Source organism: Taudactylus pleione, unplaced genomic scaffold, assembly GCF_031769625.1.
Source record: "Taudactylus pleione unplaced genomic scaffold, aTauple2 ptg000190l, whole genome shotgun sequence".
Lineage (NCBI taxonomy): Eukaryota > Metazoa > Chordata > Amphibia > Anura > Myobatrachidae > Taudactylus > Taudactylus pleione.
In genome coordinates, this window is record NW_028284592.1 from 4926891 (window position 1) to 4953167 (window position 26277).

General features: G+C 40.2%; 1 protein-coding gene across 9 annotated transcripts in view; it reads right to left on the reverse strand.

The window, feature by feature from the left end:
- The window catches only part of SMARCA2 (SWI/SNF related BAF chromatin remodeling complex subunit ATPase 2), a 233705-nt gene that overhangs the window by 150065 nt on the left and 57363 nt on the right, over positions 1-26277 (reverse strand). For all 9 annotated transcript variants that reach the window (XM_088476593.1, XM_088476591.1, XM_088476597.1 and 6 more), the window contains 5 exons: positions 16068-16194; positions 12755-12928; positions 10406-10579; positions 9047-9214; positions 4962-5015 (listed from right to left, as the gene is read on the reverse strand). In XM_088476593.1, coding sequence (XP_088332719.1) covers positions 4962-5015; positions 9047-9214; positions 10406-10579; positions 12755-12928; positions 16068-16194 — 697 coding nt within the window. The remainder of the gene's footprint in view (positions 1-4961; positions 5016-9046; positions 9215-10405; positions 10580-12754; positions 12929-16067; positions 16195-26277) is intronic.

The following is a 26277-nucleotide window of genomic DNA, read 5'->3' on the forward strand; positions in this document are numbered from 1 at the left end:
AATGAGAACAGCAGCATCACAAGCATCCAGCTCTTCTACTGCAGCTGAACAATGCGCCCAGTGAAAAGAGAAACCCCTTCTGACCATCGCTGTGTGACTAGATAAATGAAAGGGAAGGGTTGAGGAGGGAGAGGGATGCCAGGGATAGGGACAAGGGAGAGGGTAAGCAGGTAGGAGAGGGGGGGGGGGGGGGGAATCTTTGTACAATTCAATCCTGGGATTTACATAATTTACATCCAGAAACATGGGATTACAAAATGGGGCGGGATTGTATTACCTAACGGGATCTAAGGGAGGGTGCCTAGTGTCACCCATGGCATCAGAAAAACTGCTTTATCAAGTAGGAATCAAAATCCTGTTTTCTCTTTCAGCCATGAAGGACACTGGAGAGGCAATAGGAACGTGCCAAAGCTGTCCACTAAGGAAGGAAACACTCCTGTGCTGGGCAAATGACCCTTCGCCAGAAACTAGCATCCCTAGAGGCAAAGGTGTCAAACTAGTGCTAAAGACCACACACAGCTCTACAAAGCTGCTCCACCGAAGCACCACACAAAGCCGCCTAGGAGGTCCTCACTGACCAGGTCAAGGGACTTGTCATCGATTGTGGAACAGGCATGTTCTACAAAGTGTAAGCCTGACAGATGACCGCTTTAATCTAACGGGCTTCAGTCTGCTTGGAAAGCAGGTCAACCCCATTTGACCATAGAATAGAGAACAAACAGCATGCACCGAATATCCTTAGATCTCTCAACATAAATGAGGAGAGCTCGCACCGCATCCAAGGACCAACAAAAAACCCCAAGTGCATCATGTGCTGAGAAGGCACAAGACTGGATTTGTGCAAACTGAGGATTCAGCCTTGGGATCGAAGGACCTAAATCATTTGTTGCATGTGCTCCTGCAGGGTGTCTGCCGACTGAACTGCAATAAAGAGATCATCCAGATAAGGAATTATCTAGACACTCCGAAGCAGCAGAGCGGCCACCATCACAGACATCACCTTGGTGAACACCCGAGGAACTGTTGACAAACCAAATGGCAAGGCTCGAAACTGGTAGTGTTCTGAAAGGACCGTGAAGCGCAGGAAACACTGATGTGCCTCCCAAATTGGAATATGCAAATAAGCATCCCTGACATCCAGGGACACAAGGAAATCCCCATTCCAGAAAGTGCATAATGGACCTGAAGGACTCCATGTTGAGCCTGGGAACCCTAAGATGAATGTTCAACAAGTTCAGGTTCAGAATGGGACAGGAGTCATTTGGTATAAAAACACGTCCCTCTCTGATGTAGCGGCACAAGGGAATTAACATCTGAGGACAGAAGGGTCTTGAAGGAGTCTTGCAAGGCCTCAAGCCGTGGAGGAGTCGGGTGGGAGACCCGTGGTGAAGATCCGGTTGAGAGGAATCTCCCTGAAGTCCAGGATGTAGCTCCGCTTTAAAATGCTTTGCACACAAGAGTATGATGTTGTTTGCCACTACTAAAAAACTCATCATAGGTGGGAGACCAGCCCGCAATGTGGGCTGCTTGCCTAGAGAGCTGGGCAGTGGATTTGCAACCTGCCGAAGATGGTCTACCCCTGGCCTTACCACCTTTGATGGAGGAACCATGACCCTGGGAGGATGGCTGAAACTGTGGCTGTCCTTGGGGAAAAAATATTGAAAAAGGAGGATATCTTGGTCTCCAAAGACATGCATGGTAGGAAGGCACCCTTAGTTGCTGCCATGGAAGAAATCATTTTGTCCCATTATAGATCAAAGGAAATCATTGAAAGAAAGAGACTCAAGGGACGTTTTGGATTCTGTATCAGGCTGCCAGGTGCGGAGCCAGAGAAGCACCCGGCCATCGCCGCTGAAACTGTCGCCGAAAGAAGACTAGAGTCCAAGGACGCCTCCCCCAGATGAGCGGCAGCTTCCCTGATTTTCTCCACAGTGAAATAATAAAGAGCAGAAAGCACCTTAATGGACGCCATCATACAGTGAGTTTGCCCTCTTTTCCGAGGCTTTGAAAACCTATGCCGAGGTTACAGCTGGTGGCAGGGATGCGGCAGCCCCTGAAAAAATTGCTGTAATAATACCTTCCATTTTTCTATCAGAGGCATCGTTGAGCGAGGCCACATTAGGCAGAGGGAGAGTGTTGGCTTTAGCCAACCTAGCCATGTCAGAAAGGGGGGGTGGATAAAAGGACAGAATACGTTTGGACACCTGGAACAGCTTATTTGGAAGGGTACAGTTCTCAGTGAAAAGATCCTCCAGTTGTGGGGAGAAAGGAAAGGTTATTGTTTCCTTCCTTTTGCGTTTGAGGACAAATAAGGAGGAGTTTCCTATGGATCCTTAATCAGCATGGATTTGTATGCAGCGACAGAGATCTGCCCACCAGAGCTGGGATCTGTAACAGGCGGCTGGTATAACTACTGCTAAGCAGCAGCTCCACAGCCAGCTCCATAACTAAAAAAATAAAATAATAAAACAAACTAAAACATAAAGGGAGAAAAAACCTTCAGATACAGGAACAGCTGAAAAATGTGCCCAGCACCACTGGGCACTACAAGAAAAAAAGCCTGTCCTGGGCAGGGGGTGGGTAAAGGGGAGGAGCCTATACTATGAATTTAACTCTTAGGGGTAAATTTACTAAAGTGAGAGTTTTTAGACGTGGGTTTTAGAAGAGATGTTGCCCATAGCAACCAATCAGATTCTACATTTGACTATCACCTTCTAGAAGATAATAGCTGGACTCTGATTGGTTGCTATGGGCAACATCTCTTTTAAAACTCACTTCTAAAAACTCACTTTAGTAAATTTACCCCTTAATGTCCTGACTCCAGCAATACCCGCATGGTCTCTACAGTGTCCCTCATGGCTGAAAGAGAAAGCTAGTTATCCAGGTAAGGAATTTTAACTTCACAGAAACCAATGGTTTGAAGGAAAGTTGCTGTAAGGCTGTTAGCACCAGTTGAGATCCCAATAAACTATTAGAGTGATGTATGGAGGCTGTACATGCTTCACTCCTGTAAGGAAGTCTGCACTGCCAATAACAATGCTTGTTTTCGCAGAAAAAAAAAAAAATTATACTAGAGAGGGCTGTTTCCTGAACCTCAAAACAGCTACTACGACATGCCCAATCCAGATCCTGCTGCAAAAGTAGCAATAAATAGGCCAAAATAAAAAGGAAAGAATACATATGCTTTATTTTGTCTCTGGAAGGCCAGTGGTTTTCTCCACTGAAAGGCCAGAGGAGAGAACACATCTAGGTTGGAATATCAGGAGATCTAGGGGGTAATCGCAGACTGAAGATACCTCTCAACAAGGCATCAGAGGAGGAATTGAATCACTGATCTTACAAAAGCATAAAGGCTCCCAGCATGGTAATTTCCAGGTTGACAGACTGTATATGATGCTGTTTATTTGAAAACTTAAGATCTAGATGCTCAGCTGCCCAAGTTTGTTGATTTATTTGCTGAATGACAAGAAGAGCGGAAGGTATGACACCTCAGTTTCCCTGAGGAATGAAAGGAGTGAAGCCTAGGTACCTTTGATCTGGGAGAATTAACTTGTAGAAAAGAACTCTATTGTTGTGGCCATGGAGATCTTTTCCAGTTTAGGACCAAATAAGACAATCCCAGGAAAAGGTATATACTTCAGAGTCATTTCGCAACCTATATCAACCTCTCTAAAGCCAGAATGCATACAAGGCTGAGAAGGTCAAAATTCTAGGACCTAATGATATCTATGCTTCATGAACATGGTCCACCACAGTTAGCAAATCCGATCTTGGTCTACCCAATTGCAAGCCTCTCCAAGTTACTCTAACCATTATGAAGGTTACAGTGTCCATAAATCGGAAAGACAAGGGCCTTAAGCATGCTTTAAGAGAATATAACTTATTCAGAGCCTCCCATTTCACCACATTCTTGCTAAAAAATGAACAAAAGTCTTGAGAGAACCCTACAATCAGGTCAGGTCCACAGAAAGGGTCTTCCAACTGAGGAAAACATAAGGAAACAGTCTGTTACTTCTTACTCTTGGATAGAAAATTGTTGTGAACTTATGATTCCTCACCATCCTCAATATTTTCTGTTGCAATCCTCATCATGGCATCTTTAGGAACCTCACCTTTCTCCTGGGAGGAAAAAGCCAAAGACTGATCATTCCTAGGACTGAAGAATATACAGAATCTCTATTCCACATTCTAGGAGTGGTGGCAGATTCCATGATCCTTTTCAAGAAAGACGACACCTTAACTAGTCCTTTTTCAAGCAACCCAGTAGGTGGAGAGTTGCTCCCCAAGGAGCAAATTTACAGCATGATATATCCTGTACGTAGTTTCTCCGAAAAGATTCCCTCAATAATGGAAGTGTAAAATGATGTATTTCTTTATTACTAATAAAGGTTTTTTAATCAGAATTGTCAAACGGCTTTAAAATGTCCAGAAGATATAATTCACAACACAGCATGTGAGCAAAAAAGTAATAAACCTAACCAAAACACAATTTGCTTTAAAAGCAAATACATTAAGAAGGTTGATTGACATCATTACTTACCACAAACACTGCCTGCAAGGAAAACAAAAATAAAATACACCTAACCTCACTCTTATTTGGCCAAATATATTGAAAAACAGCCATCCCTGTCATTTCATCAACTAGTCTAGTTAATCTCAACTCATAGATACTGCAATATAAAGGGGGAGATTTATTATATTCAAATAGCATTAATCTCTGTAACTCCTCCTATAAATGTTTCGCCGTTCAGGGTACACTGCATTCTAATTTTGAGCCTTCTGATCATTACTTACAAATGAAACTTATCAACACATAATTGTCTCTCAGTGTACATATTTTTCTCAACTCTTTAATGTCTTATTTAAGGTTTTTGTTTTTCACAAAAGTATCTAATAGCATTACAAGTTACTTGAAAGAAAAACAAAATGCCTTCATGTTATGAACCCCGTTTGGACATTACCTCTCCATCGGGACCAAGGCCAGATCCCATTGCTTCCACACTTTCTTCAGCCTTCTGTAACAGACAAACATTACAATGCAATTACATTATTTTAATAAGAAGAAAAGAAAGAAGAGTAGACAAAGGGCATTACGTTAGAATATATGTAGTTAGGCATCAATATATTACTGCACTAAAATGGAAAGTAACATTAAAATGAGAATGAAATGCCCAAATCACTTCCCCCGCAAAAACAACAATTTCAGGTATTTAAGATATTTGTATCTGCTCCTAAATGTGAGTACAATTCATTTGGTTGTTAAACTAACTTCCACAAGCTAAACAAGCTCAGCTTTTTCCTACAAGGGACTGCCATATTTCAGCAGAAAATCTAGGGAAGTGGCAAGTAGTGTGCAGTATAAGTTAAAAGGAAGTTAAGTTTAAAATAAAATGTGGAAAAAGTATTTCAAAACTATGAGTGCAGTGAAAATGCACTACCTTATATTTACTAGCAAAATAACTTTTATTTAAACTGTCAAGATACTTTATTTGATCTTCAAAAAAATGTAGACAAGCTTAGTGGTCCCGCTAGGCTGTTTCAGCAGGGCCGTGAGTTCTGTCCAATTTTAAAATGATAAAATGCGCCCTGCCCTCATGGCTGTGCCTCAATCGCGGGCCAGTGTCCTGTGGGTGGCAAAGGTTGCGGTTTAGCGATCACGGCCGGTGAATATATGCCATGTGCACGGCATCTATGCACAGTGAGGGTAGTGCTTGGGGGAAACCCAGCATCTCCATAAGTGCTATGCATGTCCCCTAGAGTGCCATGAAGCCACGCCTCTTCTCCCGGACAGCTCACTCTAGGGCTGTTCACCCTAGAGTGAACACTACAAGATATATGACAGATCAAAATTTACTCTAAACTTCACCTTCGAATTGGCCCCAAAATAACCACAGTCCAACGTGCCTCAACAGACAAACCACAAGCCATTCAGATAGATCAGAGAGAACATTAGGATTTGCACATTTAAAACCATGTGCTCCCAAAAAGGGCATGTAAATGATCTCCCAGTAGCACAATAGCGCAAAGTAAAATATTATATGAGTAAGCTGTGCTTTTTTGACATTCTTACATAGAAAGTCAAAATATGAGCCTTTGCACTCTCTGTAACATATCACATGGTTTGGGAGGTTATTTACATTTGAAAAAGGTCAATTTATATTAATAAGATAAATAATATATATCTGAAAGTAATAAAGTGATTTAAGTTAACGGTGTAGAAAATTGTCTCCTTTATTTCTTTACAACAGGTTGCAATATTAGGAGGGAAACAGCAGCTTAACTGACGGAAATTAAAGCTTTTTGATTGGATGCCATTAGTGCACTGTCCTAAAAATGGAGCAACATAATGACAGGGTAACAGTGATATACTTAACTTATAGCAGCTTCACGTGAATTTAATTTTGGGATAAATGGACCTTTAAAAGTGCATTACCACTTAAGTGGCAGAACATTTAAGTTATGTTTGCCACTTTAAAAAGGCTTTCGGACTGGGTTGTAAGTGGGTGGATCAACCAAGAGCAGCAATCGTAATGACTGCAGCCTCTGATTGATATCCATTCACTCACATCCCCCTCTGCAGCCACAAGACTGAGATAAAACACAGAGCCCAGAAAAACATCAGCATGGAGCAGTCCCCGGGAGTTCCTGCGATGGGAAAGATGTCCATGATGTCGACATTCACCATGTCGACATTGTTAGCATGTCGATACTGGTTATCTTCTCATTCTATCCCTAATCCTAACGGTAACCCTGACGCTAATTTAAATGTTGACATTCCAATGTCAACATTCTGTCAATGTCAACATTTTGCAGGTGTCGACACCAATGTTGACCTTCTGCTGTCAACATTATGAATGTCGGCATGTTAAACAGCAACATAGTGACTGCATACCACTTTAAATAACTGACACTTCTCGGAAATCTTCAGTATTAAGGGCTACCATGCTCTTTTTAGTAGATAGGGAGTTAACTCCCTAAGAGAAATAGAAAAACAATAAGCTTTTCAGATATGTGCGAAAACATGCAATAAACATAAATAAGTTTTCAAAATATGGAATAACAATAATAAAAGGTAGTGGAGCTGTTAGTGTAGTTTGGAAAAGAATACAGAAGAAAAAAATATACAAAAAGATGAGGAAGACAGCCAGCAAGGAGTGCAGCTGTGGTTGCATAGATACGGACATTTAAACACTACTAATGGGAACATTTGTGGCAAATGACTGGAACGTACTTCAGCTCTCAGGCTTCAAGTGCTCTAGAAAAACAACCTACCAGAACGGAGGTACACAAAATGATTTTACCAACAAGAAATAAAGTAGCATTTTCTTCAGACTAAGCAATTTAAAATCATAGTGTTGAAAATTATACAGGCCTATTTTTTTACACTCATCTCAAAATAATGAAGCTTTTCCCTTACTAAAATTAAAAAAAAGGAAACCAAGCAATCAGCAGTCAAATATTAAAAAGCATCTCCCTCCACCCCAAAAAACCCCCAAAACAAAACAAAACATACACATAAGAGAAAGAGCAGCTCAGAAGGCCATCCAAGCCTGTGCTTCTATAAATAAGTAACTATGTATTAACAGCTTGCCACTGGTTTTAATTTAGCAAGCCTCACTGGGCTTCAAAAACCAACCATCTGTGCAGTAGGTAGTCAGATGTAGGTTATCTAAAGTGAAGTATTAGTAGTGCAGCATCAGTTTGTTTAAAGCAGGATAATTGATTTGAGTTTATTATTTTTCAGCCGCCACCAATATGTCTATAATGTAAAACCAGGGAAGAAACAAATTCAATCCATACTCTCCTATAATTGGAAACATATAAAAGTCTAATACTAAATGCATATAATTTAATATTAGTACCAGAAAAATACACCTAAAATTGCAGCCAAATTATAATAAAGTTATTTTTTTTTTTGACCAGCACAATGAACTAAAACAACACAATAGCTACTGCACATCGCTAGGACACAAGTGAAGTATTAATCTCAGAAAAAAATCCTTCAATGACACAGTCTGGGTAAAACATTTAAAGAACACCATCCAAATCAAGACATTGGCTACCGCCACCAGTATCCTAAATCTAGTGTCTGTACTGCACATCTGTCAAGCTACTGTACATGGAGAGCAGTTCACAACAAAAAAGAAGTTTTGTAGGCAGGGGTTCCCAACCACGGTCAGGATGGTGACTTCAAACCGGGAAATACAAATTAAACCAAACCATGTAATTGAAGTAAATTTTTTATTTTTTTTTAAATTTACTTATGTTTGTTTATCTATCAATACCCTAGGGCAGTGATTCCCAACTTCGGTCCTCAGGGCACGCTAACAGTCCAGGTTTTGAGGATAGCCATACTGGAGCACAGGTGACTTAATTAGTACCTCAGTTATTTTGATTTAAACATCTGTGCTCAAGCCTGGACATCACCAAAACCAGGACTGTTAGTGTGCCCTGAGGACCGAAGTTGGGAATCACTGCCCTAGGGTATTGAAAGATAAACATAAGTAAATTTTAAAAAATAAATAAATTTTACTTCAATTACATGGTTTGGTTTAATTTGTATTTCCCGGTTTGAAGTCACCATCCTGCACACGAATGCCACCTGGAGATATATTGATAGTCATTACCTGATGATTAATGCATTTCGTATAGTCCCTCTAGCTCATGGATGGGGAACCTCAGGCCCTGGGGCCGTATAAGTCCCTTGGAATCATTTGGTCTGGCCCTCTGAGACTTTTCTGTTAGCCTCATCTGGCTAGCGGGGTGCCTAGAATGGCAGTCTGCAGCCAGAATCTATGCAGCAGTCCTGCTGGAGCGTCCTTAGGATTCTTCAGACGGTCACACCGCTATCCTTACAGCTCCCTGGAGCATCCTAAGGATGCTCCGAGTATTGCTGTAATCACTGGCGATTGTGGCCCGCCCCATGTGACATCACACGGAGGGGCCGTGTGCTGCATTGGGCCCGTGAATAATGTTATATGTATCAAAATGGCCCTCGGCAGAAATAAGGTTCCCCACACTTGTTCTAGCTCATCTATGCCCTTACCTTCTTTCTCCGCTTCTTCTTTTTCTCCTTGGCTGCCTGTGCTTGTTTGTGCTCCCACACCAAACTGGTCAGGTTCGCAACATACTCATCAGTTTGCTGGAGCAGGTAGGCCAGACGGCGATCTTTTTTCTGGTCGATAAGTTTACGGTAGCCTTCCTCATCTTCTGCCTGTTAAAAGAGAAGTTCAAATTCTTTATGTGCTTTGTAATATTTTTTTACCTCATGTTTGATGAATAAACTTCTTACAAAATTCAAGCACAGCAAAAAATTCAACAAAGAGAACAGACATGTAAATTTAGTTTAAGGAACTTTTTCTGGAATAAAACATTTTTTTTTTCATTGTGCTCTGATAGAAGTAAAAAAAATAATTAACATGTTTATCTCTGTGCATTATGTTCCTACACATGCATGAACAGTGCATTAAGAATTTTACTAGGATACCACAGCTTTGAATCATTTTCCTCTTTATTTTATTACCAACATTATTATTACTTCACCCGAAGCAGCATTCAGTTGGATTCAATTACAAACATTTATTTAATTTATGCAAAATTAAGTAATACTAGGTTCAGAACGTTTTGTGGTGCCTAATAGCTAGCACACATCTGGACAGTGTAATTAGTGACATATTTCATGTCATTATATGCTTAGTATGCAATACATTGTTTTGCATACCAAGATAAAAACAAAAATTAAATTTAAACTCCTGGTGTCCAGATTCAGAATGTTCTAACGTTGGGAGGAGATGATATTCACATAAAGAGAGGAGAGTGGGAGATCAAAATAATTACAAATAACCTTACTATTTAGCTTTTAATAGGTACGACACTTATTACACTTTATGATCTATATAATAGTGTGAAAAATATTACACAAGAGGGCGCCTGTTTTTCATTTTTTTGTTTCAGATCATCCAGTCCAGATATGCAACTGGTGCTTATGAAGAATGCCTGCATCCCTAGCAATTTCACATTGAAAACTTAATTTAAGAACTTCTTTCTTTATATTATTTGTAGACTTTCACCATGCTGTAAATAACATTTTTCCAAACAATTGGTGCTTGCCTGGGCTATTACACACGACAGATCTTTTTTTTTTCTTGAGCTACTGAATTGGAGAATGTTGCCATGGTTACAAGGCCAGGTTAAAGAAACACTGTCACCTAAAAAATTCAAATGCCATTTTAAAAAAAGAGGATAAAGAAAAAAAAAAAATCATACAATTCATTAGATATAATGTTAAATTGTTAAGATTTATATTTATTGTTTAAATGCTCCCAATTCACAGGCAACACAAAAAATACCTACATAAACAGACATGTGTCAGATTTAGAATCTATTCTGCTGTATTTGCACTTACCATTAATCTTCTCATTCTTTCCTTCTCAATGCGCTCAGTTTCCTTCTTTTGTTCCCGCTCGGTGTTTGCATGCCATGTTGCAACCGCTTTAGAAAGTTTTTGGATTTTGCCAGTGACAGATCGGTGGTATTCTTTAAAATCTTTTGCATGTTGCAATATACTGTTAAGATATTCCTGTAGGAATAAAAGAAAACAAAAATTACATTTAATTGACATACAGAAGAGCATTACTTACATAGTAGGCCAGCTCAAGGTTAAATCAATTCCTATCACTGTGAGCAACATATAAAAAATGTAGTTACAGGCAATAGTTGGTGAACTGCGCTCATAAGTGTGTATCTGTTGGGTGGGGTGGTGGTGGAGCTGGAAAGGGTGCGGTCGTGGGGTAGAAGGGGTGTGGGGGGGATGGGTTTGAAGGGTAGGGTGGGGTGTGGGAGGGGCGTGAGGTTATGGGGTGAAGGGGGAGTGAGTGCGTGGGGTGAGGTTAGGAAGGTGGATAACTGTGGTGGAGGTGGAGGGGGGGGGGGGGGAGTTGGAGGATGGTATGTGTGTGTTTATGTGGTAGAGTGGGGAAAAGTGGGGGGGGGGGAGGGGGATGGTGGTTGGAGAGAGCTGCACCTGTAGTGGGAGTACCTAATCCTACCGGGTGTGGGAACTGGTAAAAAGGTGGGTCAGGCGCGCTCTCTGGATGTGCAGGAAGCGGATGAGTGTGTGTTATGTGGTGCTGGTGTGGAACAAAAGACAGAACAACCTGGTGAGGGGCCAAACCGTTTATTGAGAAGACACAGTGCTGCTCCGGAATGGTCCCAGGGGGGGTGAGGTTATGCCAGCACCACATAACACACACTCATCCCCTTCCTGCATATCCAGAGAGCGCACCTGACCCACCTTTTTTCCATATAAAAAATTTATTTCATGGCTTTAGTACAGGTAAGCAGCATCTTACTGACAGTTGTCAATACACTGGATGCAAAGCTCCTGAATGGTGAGAAACAGAATAATGTATACAAATACAGGTGTATTCAAGGTATAAGTGAAGACAGAGGGACAATTTTTACCCAATTCTGCAGTGGAAAATAACATCAAAACACTACACCACAGCACATTATATAAAACAGAGGGGAAAACAAAATGGGGCTTAATAAAATGACAGAAAAGTCACATTGGTATCAACTAGAGATTCAGATCTGAAAACCGGCATCTTATGGCTTATCCGGCTCTCAAATCTTTGGGATAGCAAATAAGATAAATCCGAACTTGCGCTAATTTGGCGAAAAGAACACAGTAGAACTGAACCGCTCATCTGTAGTCTCAAAACCCCCAAAGAAAGGAGCCAAGTGACCATTCCAATGTGTAATTGCAGATGGCTCCACAAAATTCTGCTGCAATCATTACATATATAAAATTCCTAATTTTATACTGCAATGTAGAGACTCCAGGCAAAGATACATTTTCAGTGTCAAAGAAACATTGACTTTTTCAGAGAAGTCAACACAGGATGTCAATCCAATGTGTACAGTGTATCTCTCTGTTTCATTGCACTTAACCACTGAGCCATGTGAGCTTTTAAGACATGCCAGTGGAATATTTGTTTTCTATGTCCATTTTTTTAACCTGCTCAATGATGAATGAATAGAAAGTTTAAAAATGAGGTTACAAGAACACAAATTCCTCAATATAAATCAGCATGCCTACAGTGCTTGAAAGGCATGGGAAATGTATTCATCTACCAAAGGCGTCACCGCAACAATGTTAACATACAGGGTTTGAAAGTGTACTTCTAGTAAAATAGGTGTGAGGGGGGAAAGGGGGTGTCACATACTGTCTTATAGGTTTAAAAACTGAACTGCAGTGTGAATGGGCTGGCTCCACTTATGCAGATCTACTATGCAGTTATTCTCATATTGGGCGGGATCCATGACGCATCGCTCTCACGCTGTGATGCATTCCGCCGGTCATCGTGTGCATGACGATCCCCGCAAAGGTAAGAGCGGCCCTTTGCGGTGGAGGGACTTCCGGGTCTATGACCCAGAAGCACCTTTGGCATCCTTCTGCGCATGCGCAGAAGGACACGCGTGCCTTGGGGGGTGCTGGGAGGGATCCCTCTAACAGCACTCAGCGGAGAGAAGCCCATAAGCTTCTATGGGTAACGCCATCAAGAAGATGGCGTTACCCATCGCAGCCAAGTCCCGGAGTGCATCGCATTCTGGGGCTTGGTTAATATAAGAAATGCGGTCAAACCCGCATTTCCGGGGTTTGACCGCATTTTTACCCTTGATGCATCTGGCCCATTTTGTCAAAACTGTACAGCGTTCCAAGAAGCAGTGTTTACATGCAGATTAGCCATACCTGGTGCTTTTGTCTTCGCTTCCTCTCCTGCTCAATTTTCTGCTGCTTTTCAAGTTTCTCAGTCATTCGGGCCTCGCGCAGGGTTTGTCTTTTGCTTCTCTTGTATGCTTTAGAGTTCAGGGCAGTCTCCAGTGTAGTATCTCGCCGCATGCATGCCACAACCTCCTGCCTCAGCTGTGCAACAGAAAGTTACAACAAATCAATAATGCCTTGTGTAAAACATTAAGAGCAGGAATATAATAATTAGGGATGTGCAGGCTCGGATAGGTTCGAGTTTGCACGCCGAGTTCGGATTTTTCCCTCCAAAAAAACGGAACTCAGAAAGAGGCAAAACGTAATCTTGCATGGACAAACATCATCATCCCTGGACAAAGTCAAAGGGATGATGATGTTTGTCCATGCAAGATGACGTTTTGCCTCTTTCTGAGTTCCGTTTCTTTGGAGGGAAAAATCCGAACTTGGCGTGCAAACTCGAACCTATCCGAGCCTGCACATCCCTAATAATAATACAAGAGGACACACACTATATTTAGTAAATCATAAAACTGTACTGTGACTGATAAGTTTACACTACCCATATTGGTCCCCCTCATATCAGAAGCCCTAGCTGTCACTGCAAGACAATTTAAGGTGTGGTATTAATCCCAATAAGTGTTGTATAGGTGAATTACATAAAGCCCAGAAGTGACAATGTAGGTTCTAATATGACTGGGATAAGGAGTATAACGCGTTAAAGTCTCCATCTTAATTTTCTTCTCTGGATGTTGCTGCACAAACAGTAATTTTTACATAATTTTTTATGAAAAGGCAGAAACTATTTTTTTTTTTTTAAAGTCAAATAGAATTATTAAAATAGCAAATGACTTCGGTTTCAAACGACTCAGAAACATCTTCATTGTTGTGTTAAGTTGAAGCTACACATAATACAGCTGGGAATATTGCTTTACCAGGCTGGACTTATTCCCCCTTGGGGGTGTATCCAATTAAGCGCAATCGGCGAAAAACGGGTATTTTTCGACAATTATCCCCGTTTTGAGACAATGTTTTTTTATACCCTATTCTATTATTTCATACGAAATAGTAGGATATTTCTCCCAAAAACACATAGGATCCGCGATAAGCTCGCGGACCTATGTGTTTTTGTCATTTCAGGGGTGAAAAAACAGCACAAAAAAACACATCAGGTCCCGAAAAAAAAGCCCCTATAAGTGCCAGCGTGGGCGGACTTCAGGGCTAATTGGATAGCCCCGGGGGATCCATTATCACCCAAACAATGTTTGGGGCTACTTGGATACCCCCCTTGCTATCACAGAGCCAGTAACTAGGCAATGTAGAAATGTCTACCAATGAATTTCATTGTATTGTGCCAGAAGATCAAATTGGTTCAGCAAGCCTACTATTCAAGATTGGAAGAGGTGTTTACAAGGCTTGAAAAATAGCTTAACACAGCAAAAAACGAATCCTGGGGGTGTTAAAACAAAATAACAGATTCGACCATCATCTCTTACTGGAAAAACGCTGTTTATAGCAACCATGCATCACTTTTCATAAAGAATCCTGGTTAAAACCAGTTGCTTTCCATGTAGAGCACAGATTCATTACCAAGGCCTTATTGATGGGCCTCATGTACCTGCTCCCAGCTAGCACAAGGCTCACATTATCACACAGAAATAGCAGATACAGGATTAGAAGGTTACACTTTTCACCACAAAGGTTTTAGTTTTAAGCAGTCTGGTTTTGAACAGCAGGAATTGTAATTGTCCTAATTTATCCTGCTGTGTAACCTTAACACTATTTTCAGTGGTCACTTTAATAAATATTACAAAATAAATAATAATAATTAGCAAAATGCTTTTTATATGTGCTTATGTGCATCTTATCCAGTAAAAAGCTCAGTGCTTTTTGGGGTCAGGTCATGGATATAGAGAAAATAATTTCTTTACAACACATTTTTATTTCAAAATAGAAAAAACAGCAGTGACTAAAGAGCGTTCTAAACAAATCACAATTATTGTTTTACATCTATCTGTAAGACCTTATAAACAAAAACAGCAACACATGTACTGAACATGAACAAATGTACTGTACTGATGAACAAATTGTATACTTTGCACAACTGTTCTATAGAGGCTTGATGCACAGCTTCTCACCTGATCACTCACTGTGATAGGGTCAGTGGATTAAAGATATATTCAGGAGACTAGTGCCATGGAATTCCCATAAATACTATCCCTGCTGTCCTAGTAGGGACTGTAACACTTTATTGCAGTTTTCACTTACCAGGGGCACCAAAAGGTACTCCAAAAGTACAAAGGACCTGTAAACACCTGGGCCAAACCTGCTGGTTGAGCAATTTGCCACTTTAAGAAGTCAACAAGTTATTTATTTATTACCAGTTATTTATATAGCACAGACATATTCCGTAGTGCTTTACACAGAATATTTGTCCATTCACAATAAGTCATCTTTGAACCCTTAAGATGCACACTGCCATTAAAGAAAATAACAAAAACTTCCACCTATTTCAAAATCTACTACTTAGGGCTGCTATCATGGAACTGTTTTTTCTACACTGGTAATATGTGCCACATAACAAATGCCATTGCCAATGCCATTTGGCCTAGGAATAATCTACTGAGAAATCAGAACACTACACATGAGTAAAGGGATATCCGAAAGAGACTAGGAATTGATCATGAGCTTCTGAACAAACCGACCAACCACATAATCTCAGTAAATCCAGAACCTACTAGCAATGCCTAGAACAGGGGTCTTCAACCTTGGCCCTCCAGCTGCTATGGAACTACACATCCCAGCATGCACTGCCATAGTTTTAGCATATTGTTATATCAAAAAGGTGGCAGTGCATGCTGGGATGTGTAGTTCCACAGCAGCTGGAGGGCCAAGGTTGAAGAGCCCTGGCCTAGAGTATACAATGATCCACGTGTAACCTAATGTCACATGAAAGGAACATGTCTAGTTTTGGACAGATTTATAGTGTTCATTCTAGCACCCTGCACCTGTCACAACCCGCACAGTTCCTTTTTCCGGTCTGGGGTGTCACTCTCTGCTCTGGTGCTTCTAGCACACTCAGCCAATGCAATAAACTGCTGAATGCAGAGCAGAGTGTGCTAGAAGCACCAGAACGGATTGTGACACCCGAGGCAGGAAAGAGGAACTGCACAGGTTGTGACAGGTGCAGGGTGCTAGAATGAACACTAGATTTATTGGTTTGTAATGATGTTCCTCCGTAGTAGTATTTGATCTCTGTAAAGGACAGGTATCTAAGCACTGTGGTTTAAATTAAGGTTACCTGGCGCTGGAAATTTAGGAGTCTTAGAGCTTTTAGTTCCACAGTAGCTTTGGTTCTCAGATCAGGAGGTAGGGAGCCAGGCAGGTTTTCCAATTCTTGAATCCTATGAGCAATACGGGCCTGAAGTCTGGAGACACAACCATTCAAAGTAATTAGAATATGGAAAAAGTGATTCTGGTGAACATTTAGACTCGCATCACAAGATTTTCAAAAGTACTGAAAAGTTTTGGCATGTACTACAGTACATAGCACAATGATTCATTTCAGCATCACAAACATTTCCTTATTCTTATTGAACAAACGTACATTATTAACAACCTTTATTCATATTGGAAGCAATGAAAAGACATTTGGGAATTCATGAATGTTAGGAAATTGTATTCTTCCGATTTTGGAAATTTATACAGCAATGTGCATTAATCATACCTCCCAACCATCCAGCTTGCCTCCACAGCGATCTGCATAAAATATGGCATCTCCCATTTACAAGGTCGCTGAAGTTGTTAGCTATGATTAAATACTCCTATATAAAAGGTCTATATTATACAGTTGATATAATCTTTTATAGTACCATGATGAAATTACATAGGCGTTTTAGACCCTACAAAAAGGTGCAAAGTAAATGATTCAATAAAACATGGGTGGATGCGTGTCATTTCCACAAGAATCATGATTATTTATGTATATAATCATGTATATTTACTGTACATTTTTAACATGAAGGTATGTTCTTCATTTTTATTCTAAAATAAAATATCTGCCATAGATTTAAACTATACTACTGTATACCCCCCAAATTTCTCATCATAATGCAAAATCCAACATCTCTTTTAAAAAAAAAAATCAAAGTACATTTTTTCTTTACCATACTGTGCCTTTAATGCCAGTTGTATTTTAGAATCATGAGTCGAGAGCATGCATAATGTTACATTTAGAAAGAATAGGGAGCTGTATGTTAGTGACAAATGAGAATGAAAAGAACTTAATGCCCAGCTAACTCATCTGAATGGCATGATCTGTGCCAATACTCAGATATCCCAATCCACCAAGAATACAGCAACTTGCACAAGCAGCACTTTGTAGTTAGTGATTACAGATTTCTTTACTGCTGATGTGACCTGGCATGCCATATGAATAATTAAACAGTATCTGTTCGCTGAACATACACATAGAAATATAGCATAATAAATATATAAATTAATGAATCAGCAGAGTCTTATATGACAATGCATCAGTTTCCTCTTCTTACTTTAGGTTCACATCTCCTGCAGGATTCATAAACCTCTTCTTGGGAACTGAAAAATATATCCAGCCTGTAATATAAGTCTGTTTCATGCTGCAATAGTAACCTCTCTTGATTTACAGTTCAATCTCTATGAAAAACCTGACTGACCTAATTCTAATTCAATTTTTTGTGCACTGGAGGAGAGAAAACGAGTCTCCTGCAGTGATACAGAATTACATCCTTGTGATTTGGGGTGTTTTAAAGCCTGAAATCTCCTTAGGAGACAATCTGTCTATCTTATTTTTGTTGTGTATTTATAGAACAAGGTAAAGAGGTGATCAGACTAGAACGACAGCAGAGTCTCAAGCCAGCTGTGTCTCAGGAGAACTCATCTTTATAATAAGACCACCACAGTTACAAGCCTACTAAAATTGTGCTCTAACTAAGAGTGAATAGTTCTTTTGCATATTTATTACTTCCAAAATGGTTTTCTTTGCAGAAATGTAACGCACACAATACAGACAGGCATCTTAAAATCAGCAACTTGTCATCAATATAGGTAAATAAATAATAATTAATTAGTATCACCATCATATCGGTGTTCAGCAAGGGCTGCTCATCGCAAGCTTAGAGGAGCCACTGCGGATCAGACTTGTTGTTACAACACATACAGTTACACAAGTTAGATCGGATTGAGATCTGGTGAATTTGGAGGCCTGGGCAACACCATGAACTCTTCATCATGTTTCTTAAACAATCTGTACAGTGTGGCAAGGCACATTATCTAGCTGAAAGAGGCTACTACCAATCGAGAATACCATAGCCATGAAAGGATGTACCTAGTTTTCAACAATGTTTAGGCAAGTGTTATGTGGCAAATTAACGTCCACATGAATAACCAGACCAGGGTTTCTCAGCAGACCACCTTCTTTTGCTCACCATAGTTTTTTATATATACTTATGAGGTTCACAATTATGACAACACATAAAATACATAGCCTGTACAAATAAAGTTGCATACCTTGGTGACAGGATATATTGTATAGATCATTAAGTTTACCATAAAATACCAAATAGAATACAAGTCCCAAAGAATCAATACCATATAATATATATATTAGGAAGGTGATTTGGGAGCATCATAAATTTCCACATAATAGAATTCTGTACTGATTATCTTTTTGCAGATCTCCATTTATTATATATGCCAACTTTTTATTGCTTTGGTTAATATTTTTTGTTTAGGTTATATGTATTAATGAAAATGTACCATTGTAGCTTACACACAAGGCTGGGGAATCAAACTTCTTAAGCTTGCTGTCCAAAAAGGTAAGGAGTTTGAACCTGAAAACACATTACGAGCATGAACACTCCGTAAGCAGAACACTATACCAGGGGTAGGCAACCTATGGCACTCCAGCTGTTGTGGAACTACACATCCCAGCATGCGCTGCACCTGTTTTTTCATGCCCTAATAGAAAAACTGTGGCAGTTCCACAGCAGCTGGAAAACTGCAGGTTGCCTAGCCCTGCACTATTCTCTAGTAGAGAGTTGCTGATAACATGTTCTGAACGCCAATATGTGTAAGGCCTTAAGGAGGATGATATTTAAAAGCACATTAAGACTTTGGGTCTCATTCAGACACGGTCGCAAGCGCTGAGCGCTCGCAACCGGGTCGATGTTTGCCCACTGGGCATGCGCACGTCGGAGCCAGCTCCGAAGTGCGCATGCGCGAGACCCGGCTAGCGACGGGCGCTACGTCGCTACGGGTCTCGCACCAAAGGGGGCGAGCTGTTGATGGTGATTGACAGCTCGCCCCGTTTGGGATGCGGGCAGGGGGGGTGGTCTGCATAACGGAGGCGTTCCCGACAGAACGTTTGCCGTTTGGGGGCGGCCCCACTGACATCAGCAATGACGTCAGTGGGGAGCTTCCTGCTCGATCAGAGCAGGAAGCTCCCTGGGGCTTGCGCTTGCCGAGACTCAACCTTAGGGTCTCGTTGCAAGCCCCAATGGTCTTGACCATCAACCTGGTCGGTCGCTAAGCTGTGGGTGGTAACCCACAGCTTAGCGACCGACCAGGAGGCCGTAAGCGGCCGCCCTCATTCAGAGCGAGCAGTCCCTTCTAGCGACCGCCTCTGAATGACGACCTTTGTCCTTACTTCTTTGCCAAATCGATTTTGCATTAAAACAACAGTATTCCATAAGTAACTAGTAAGATGGCCCTCAAATTTGTGTTTAGCTGTAGCACTGGACTAGAGGATATTACCACAAACCTACCTCTATGACTATTTGAAAAAAGCAATGACATTTTGCAAAAGGGCAAAGTAGATGCATTATATTTAAAGAAAAATTGATTGGAGACAGTTCTGAGTTCTTGTTCTTTACCTCTTTTGCACTGCAGCACAGTGTAACATATAAAAGTACTGACTCATTAGCTCTGTGAACTGCAGCAATGTAGAAGCTCATCATTACAGTTATCATTAGACTGTTGACATATACATTCTGTGTGATGCGGATGGCACAACTTGCCATCTGCTGACACAAGTGATGCCAGGGAGCGAGACCACAATTTGCATTAAGTGGAGAATCAGTAACTTTAACCACACACAGGGTCAGGAGCCTAAATATATTCAGACACACATTTGGGAACAGCCCTATACAATAAAACAAAATCACAAAATGTAAAAAAAACACCATATTGCCTGGTTCTCTAAAATACACATTTAGCCAGGCATCAAAACGGAGCAATCATTTATTTTTTTTGTGCGTTTTCATTCAATTTGTTTCCATTAATGGTAGTTAGCATTTTTAGTGCATACATTCAAGCACTGCAGCATCAGTGCAAACAGCACAGCAGGAGCTGCTCATTGTAATCTTTTTAGATGAAGCAAGTTTCTCATCTTCTTCCTTCTCCAAGGAAGGGAGGGGGTAGTACCTTCTCTTATGTTAAATGCAATAATAGTAAAAGATCGAAGAATATACCCTTGGGTACCAAAGAGATTGGTACAAAACATCAAGGGAAAGCTCAGTTTGTACAAATAGCGTAAGTAAATGGATGTCTGTATTCAGTCTGTGCAGGGGAGCTGGTCAAAGTAATTATTAGCATGTTGATGTTAGTGGGCTTGTGCCCCTTAAAGATCATTACACATAATCTCTCCCTGGGGGGTCAGTACTATCATTAGACCCACCACTAACACAAAAGACAATGATACACGTCTCACCGCAGGGAAACAACTGCTGGTTATTATCCAACTTTTAATTGTTCACTCCCACACATTTGAGTCAGCCACTAATTCTCTACATGTCAAATGCTCTATCACTAACAATTAACATTGTGTAATGTCACACAAAAAAGCTGCAATAAAATGTAGATATTATATATATGTATATATATATATATGGACAATTAGGCTGGGCGAGGGAACAGTTAACTGAGCTGACCCTTCACCTTAGTAAAGCCTCTGAACTGCACACTAAAACAGCTTAAGAAGAATGAGCAGCCCAAGTAATCTATGTTCTTTACCCGGGAATACTGCTCTAAGTTTGAGAACCCACATTAGGTAACATGGCTCAGTTGAGAATGAAAATTATAATATTTTACTTAAGGTATAAGTGGGTTAAACATTTTGGAACCTACAAACTGTATACAGGTTGAGTCTCCCATATCCAAAATGTTTGGGACCAGGGGTATTTTGGATATCGGAATATTCCGTATTTTGGAATATTTGTATACAATACTGAAATTTCTTAGGAATAGGGCCAGAGTCTAAACACAGAATGCATTTATGTATTATATACACCTTATACACACAGCCTGAAGGTAATTTTATACAATATTTTCAATAATTTTGTGGCTCAAAGAAAGTTTGTGTACATACGTTAAATTCATTTATGTTTCATATACACCTTATACACACAGCCTATAGGTCATTTTATACTATATTTTTAATAAATGTGTGCCTTAGACAAAGTTTGTGTACATTGAACCATCAAAAAGCAAAGGTTTCACTATCTCAGTCATGCTAAAAATATTCCGTATTTCGGAATACTCCGTATTTCAGAATATTTGGATATGGGAGACTCAACCTGTATTAAGACCAGTATTACTTTGGTAAGAAAATGAAAAGTAATTTTAAAAGAGCTTTTAATAGCAAATAAAACCATTATTTTACTTTAATATTTATCAAATGAGATGGGCGATCAGGAGGAGAAGGTGGCGATGACCAAATGCATTCTGATCATCTATTCCCCTTCTTAAACATGCAGAAATCAGATCTAAAAAATCTGCATTCATCCCTATTACAGGAGGTGCATATACAGACCCTCCATAGGGCATATCTTTCCCAAAGTTAGAGGAAACACAATTCCATGGGGGAACTGGGTAATTGTTTAAAGTGTAAAGTTTCTCAAGCTTCCTTTTACCATACTATGTGAAACTGGGAAAATCTGAAAATACTGAGATAAAGTAATAACATCATCAGATATCTATACTCCGATTTGGTATATATTTGCATGATATCACAGAAATTTGGATTCCAGAGAATCTCTATTTGTTTGTCTGGTGAGGCGTTAGTTCTTATGTACATTGTTACCCCTGAAGAAGTCCGTATAGGACGAAACGTGTCGGGTAAAGATTGGGCACACCTGTTTGGGGTCCCACAGATGTGGAGTATAGAATTCTAAGGTGGTTGAATTTTTCTCACTATACCCCCAATCTGAACTGTGTTAAGCCTTGCTGCATGTTTTTTACTGTCAAGTGTTTTAAAGATTGTGATCTTAAATAAATATACACATGCGCATCAGAATTTTTATTTATTATTCTTTGGGTGTCTTCCCTTGGTGTGAGGGTTTATTTCTCTAGAGAAGGATAATACTCCAAAAGGAACAATGCGCTGGATAAAAAAGGCTTCGTTTACTTCTATAAGTTTTGAGAACAAATCTCCATTTGGACATTTACTCTTTCAAGCTAAAGAATCTAACATGGAACATATAGCTTGAAGATAAACTACGTGATCTGTGGGTCTTCATTGTATTCTCCTCCACAGGATTTTGTCTTTTCCAACACATTGGATTGAAAAAAGATAATCTATTTGAGCTTAAATATTATCTAAAGACTAAAATAATAATAGTGCCCTCTTTCATATATTTGTTGTGTATTTGGTTTATCCTTCTAACAGGGGATTTTTATGAGGGAAGCAGCTGGTAGTCATATTCAGTAATTTATATTACAGTTACAATATTTAAAGCGCAAACTGTAGGCATTAGAATTGTATATATATATATATATATATATATATATATTCTATTAGTCTACGCAAACTCATGTGCTTAAATTATTCAAAATGACTGACTGGTTGTTATATCGAGACTTGAGTTAGAACCTAGGCAAATCTTCAGCCAAAGGGGTGGTTTACAAGTCTAAACAGACAATTATTACCTGATTCGGAAAGCGAATTGCCAGTATTTTTCTTATTATTCACTTTACCAGCTGTACCGGGAATGTGAATATTGCTGTACTGGGAATGTGGATATTTAGGATTTTGGGGGGTTTATTTATGAAGTTTTCGGTTTGTAAAAACCAACACTTCTGTATGTGTTTATGCCTGATATTGAAAAGGGCAGTGCATTTACTAGCCGTGTCTTGCTAGTAAAAGCACTACCCTTTTAAATATTGGGTACAAACAGGAACAGAAGTTGAGTTTTACAAACCGACGCTTCATAAATAAATCCCTTAATACATTGGTGCCTCTTGGATAATGATTGGTATTTTATATTGCTACAGTATATGTTTTAACATGCAATTTAAATTGATCATTTATTTAAGCTTGGTACACACTAGACAACCGGTGTAACCAGCCGACGGCAGATGCGATGTAACGACATATTGTGTGGTCCGTGGCACACCACGTGATTTGGTGAACAACCTCACGATATTTTGTTTCCCCCGCCGCATCCAAATGCATGGGATCATCAGTCACATCTTCAGATAGAGCAGCATGTACGGCAGATCTAAAGATACCACGGACGACCCCGCAAGAGTGCATAGTGCATACACACTAGACGATTTGTCATTCCGATTCGTCATAAAAACAACAAATCGTTTAAGAAATTGTCTAGTGTGTACCCAGTTTAAGTTAATGAAATTATCTATTTTGTCCTGGCAGTACCCACACTATTTTTTACTTGTAAACCTGGAGATGCGAAAAAGGAATCAATTTGAAACGAGTAACAAAAAGGCTGACTTCTCCTCTGACTAACCGAGATCTGTCTCGAGATGGTGAGCAGCCTGCATAAATGTTCTACATGCGATTTATACTGCATCACTCATGAGTGCATCATTTACTTATTTTATTGGTGTTTTAATAAAGTCACTTGATCTATTCAGAGATTTGGGAAACAATAATCCAAAACAGACCTCAAAATAACTAACATAGGAACAAAGATTAACATTTTGGTATAGCCTTCACAGGTCCCAGACTTGTTATTGAAAATCTTTCAAGAGTTCTAAGACATGCAGTGCATGCAAGGAGACCTAGGAATATTTGTGTGTTAGGGGGGAATTCAATTGCGCCGGCGGCTGTTAGTGATGGACGCCCAACGGAGCAATTCAATTGTTGCTCCGTTTAGGTACGAATATCCTCTAGCGCCTGCATTTTTGATCGCTGCCTCCTGCAGTTTGAGCGCCCTAACCAGGACTTTCGACGGGTTTAGCCAAGTGGGCACAACAAGCATGATAATTAATGGGCGCCCAAAACAACTTAATTGCTTCATCCATTAAGTATCGTGGCGCCCAAAACAATACGATTTCTCCCTAATAGTTCAAGAAAGAGTAGGCAACGCTCTTAGCTTTTTGCCTAAAGATACCAAACTAGTGGGTTGCTGAATGTGCCATCCATCCTCACCAAAGGTGAACATTAGGAAACTATGGGCCTGATTCAGACCCACTCGCGAGCGGCTGTCCGCTCGCAAGTGGGTCGATGGTCTGCACTGAGCATGCGCACGACGGAGGGAGCTCCGTCGTGCGCATGCGCCAGACACGACGAGCGAAGGACTTTCCTTCGCTCGTTATGTGTCCGATCAAAGGGGGCGTGCTGTCAATGTTGATTGACAGCACGCCCCCTTTGGTGGGCGTGCCTCCCTGACGGGGGCGTTCCCACGGGAACGCCTCCCGTCAGAAGCCGGCCCACTGACATCACTAGTGATGTCAGTGGGAGTGATTTTGGCTCTGATAGAGCCAAAATCACTCCGAAGCTTGCGGTTGAAAACCTCAACCGCAGGCTCCGGCTCGCAATGTCGATGGTCGCGATGGTCACGACCATCGCGGCCATCAAAATGCACGCTCGTATAGCCTGTGGGTGGTGACCCACAGCTATACGAGCGTCCAGGAGGACGCTCCATGAAAATGGAGCCCGGCCCTCATTCAGAGCGTGCGCTCTGCTCAGAGCGTACGGCTCTGAATGAGGGCCTATGTCACATCAACATTAGAGGAGACCAAACAAAAACTTGCACAAGCAGGTAGGCCTGAGTACGGCTAAGTTTGTCTTTGCATCTAGTTTCTAAAAACATATATGCAACATTTATAATACAGGGAATAGAATTATGTATATAGTTATATTTTTCTTCCCTATGATCTATGGAGAGCATAAAATAAAGAAAATAACTATGCCGAACATAATTTTTTTTTCTCGAGAACGTGAAAGAAAAAGTTTCAGTACTGCAAATATGTATGGCCTTAGTTCTGTATTAAATAGAAACTTAGATTTTACTGTTTTCAGACTGATAGTAGCAGAATTTTTAAACCCCATGAAACAGAATGGAGTTTATTTTCTAGCAGTGCTACGATTTCATGGGTTTGAGGAACGTTTACTTGGTATGTCAATGTACTCACATTGCAATACTTGGGCTTACACGTCACAGACCCTGCTGGCCATTTGCAGAATACATGATTTAATGCTGCCTACACCTGCAAATGTGTCTGATGTATGAGCCAAGGAGCTTACAATTTATATCTGAATTATTATATATTACAATGGGTGCACTGTTCCTATTAACGAATGCACAAAATCACTTTGTGTTGCTGGATTCTGGAAACGTATGAAACATTGTGCTAAGTTCTGTTACACAGATTAAAATATACAGTTTTAGGTTGGATACAAACCAAACATCTAATTGTGTAACTTAAATACTAGGTTAGGCTATGTACAGTACTTATATAAAAGCTGCATCATGTCACTCACGACTGAAATAACAGCAGCAAGACCAGCGACCACAACTAGACTTACACCCAATTACAGACACTGTTTCCATTTTGGATTGATAAACACTAGATTTAACGCTGCAATTAATTTTAAGGTCAAAATTCTGCCTTAAAACCAATTTAAAACTAGTCGAAATCGCAACGGTTACATTTGGGAGTTAGAATGTTTTCAAGGGAAAGGAATACAAATGCAAGTAAATGGCAAACAGACCAAGGAAAGTAGCAACATATATCAAGCCTGTGAAATGATAATGACTTCATACTCCACACTATATGACGGTAAGATCAGTTCATTAACAATGATAAGCAGGCAGGATCCACCTACAGGACTGTTATCCCAGCAGGTGTGGAACCAAAACAAGTGCAATCAACAATAATAACCTAGTCAAAAACAATTATAGGACCTATCCTATCCACGTTTGTGACCAAAGTGTAAAGTAATCCTGATGGTCAAGCAACCAAAATGGCCCATGTGTGGACAGCTTTATAAATCTGCCTCAAAAAGACAGATCTAAATTCCACAATGACTATATAAAGCCACAATATTTAATCTTTTATATATATTTTTGTAAAGACACCACACATTTGGCATGCAGAGAGCACCGTTTTGAAGCTTTGAGATTCCGAGGTATTATTAAAATATCATTTATAAACACAGAAGCACACAGTTCTTCATAAACAAGAGAGAAAAAAAAGTGAATTAAAGGGATTATGCTTGTGTTTTACGT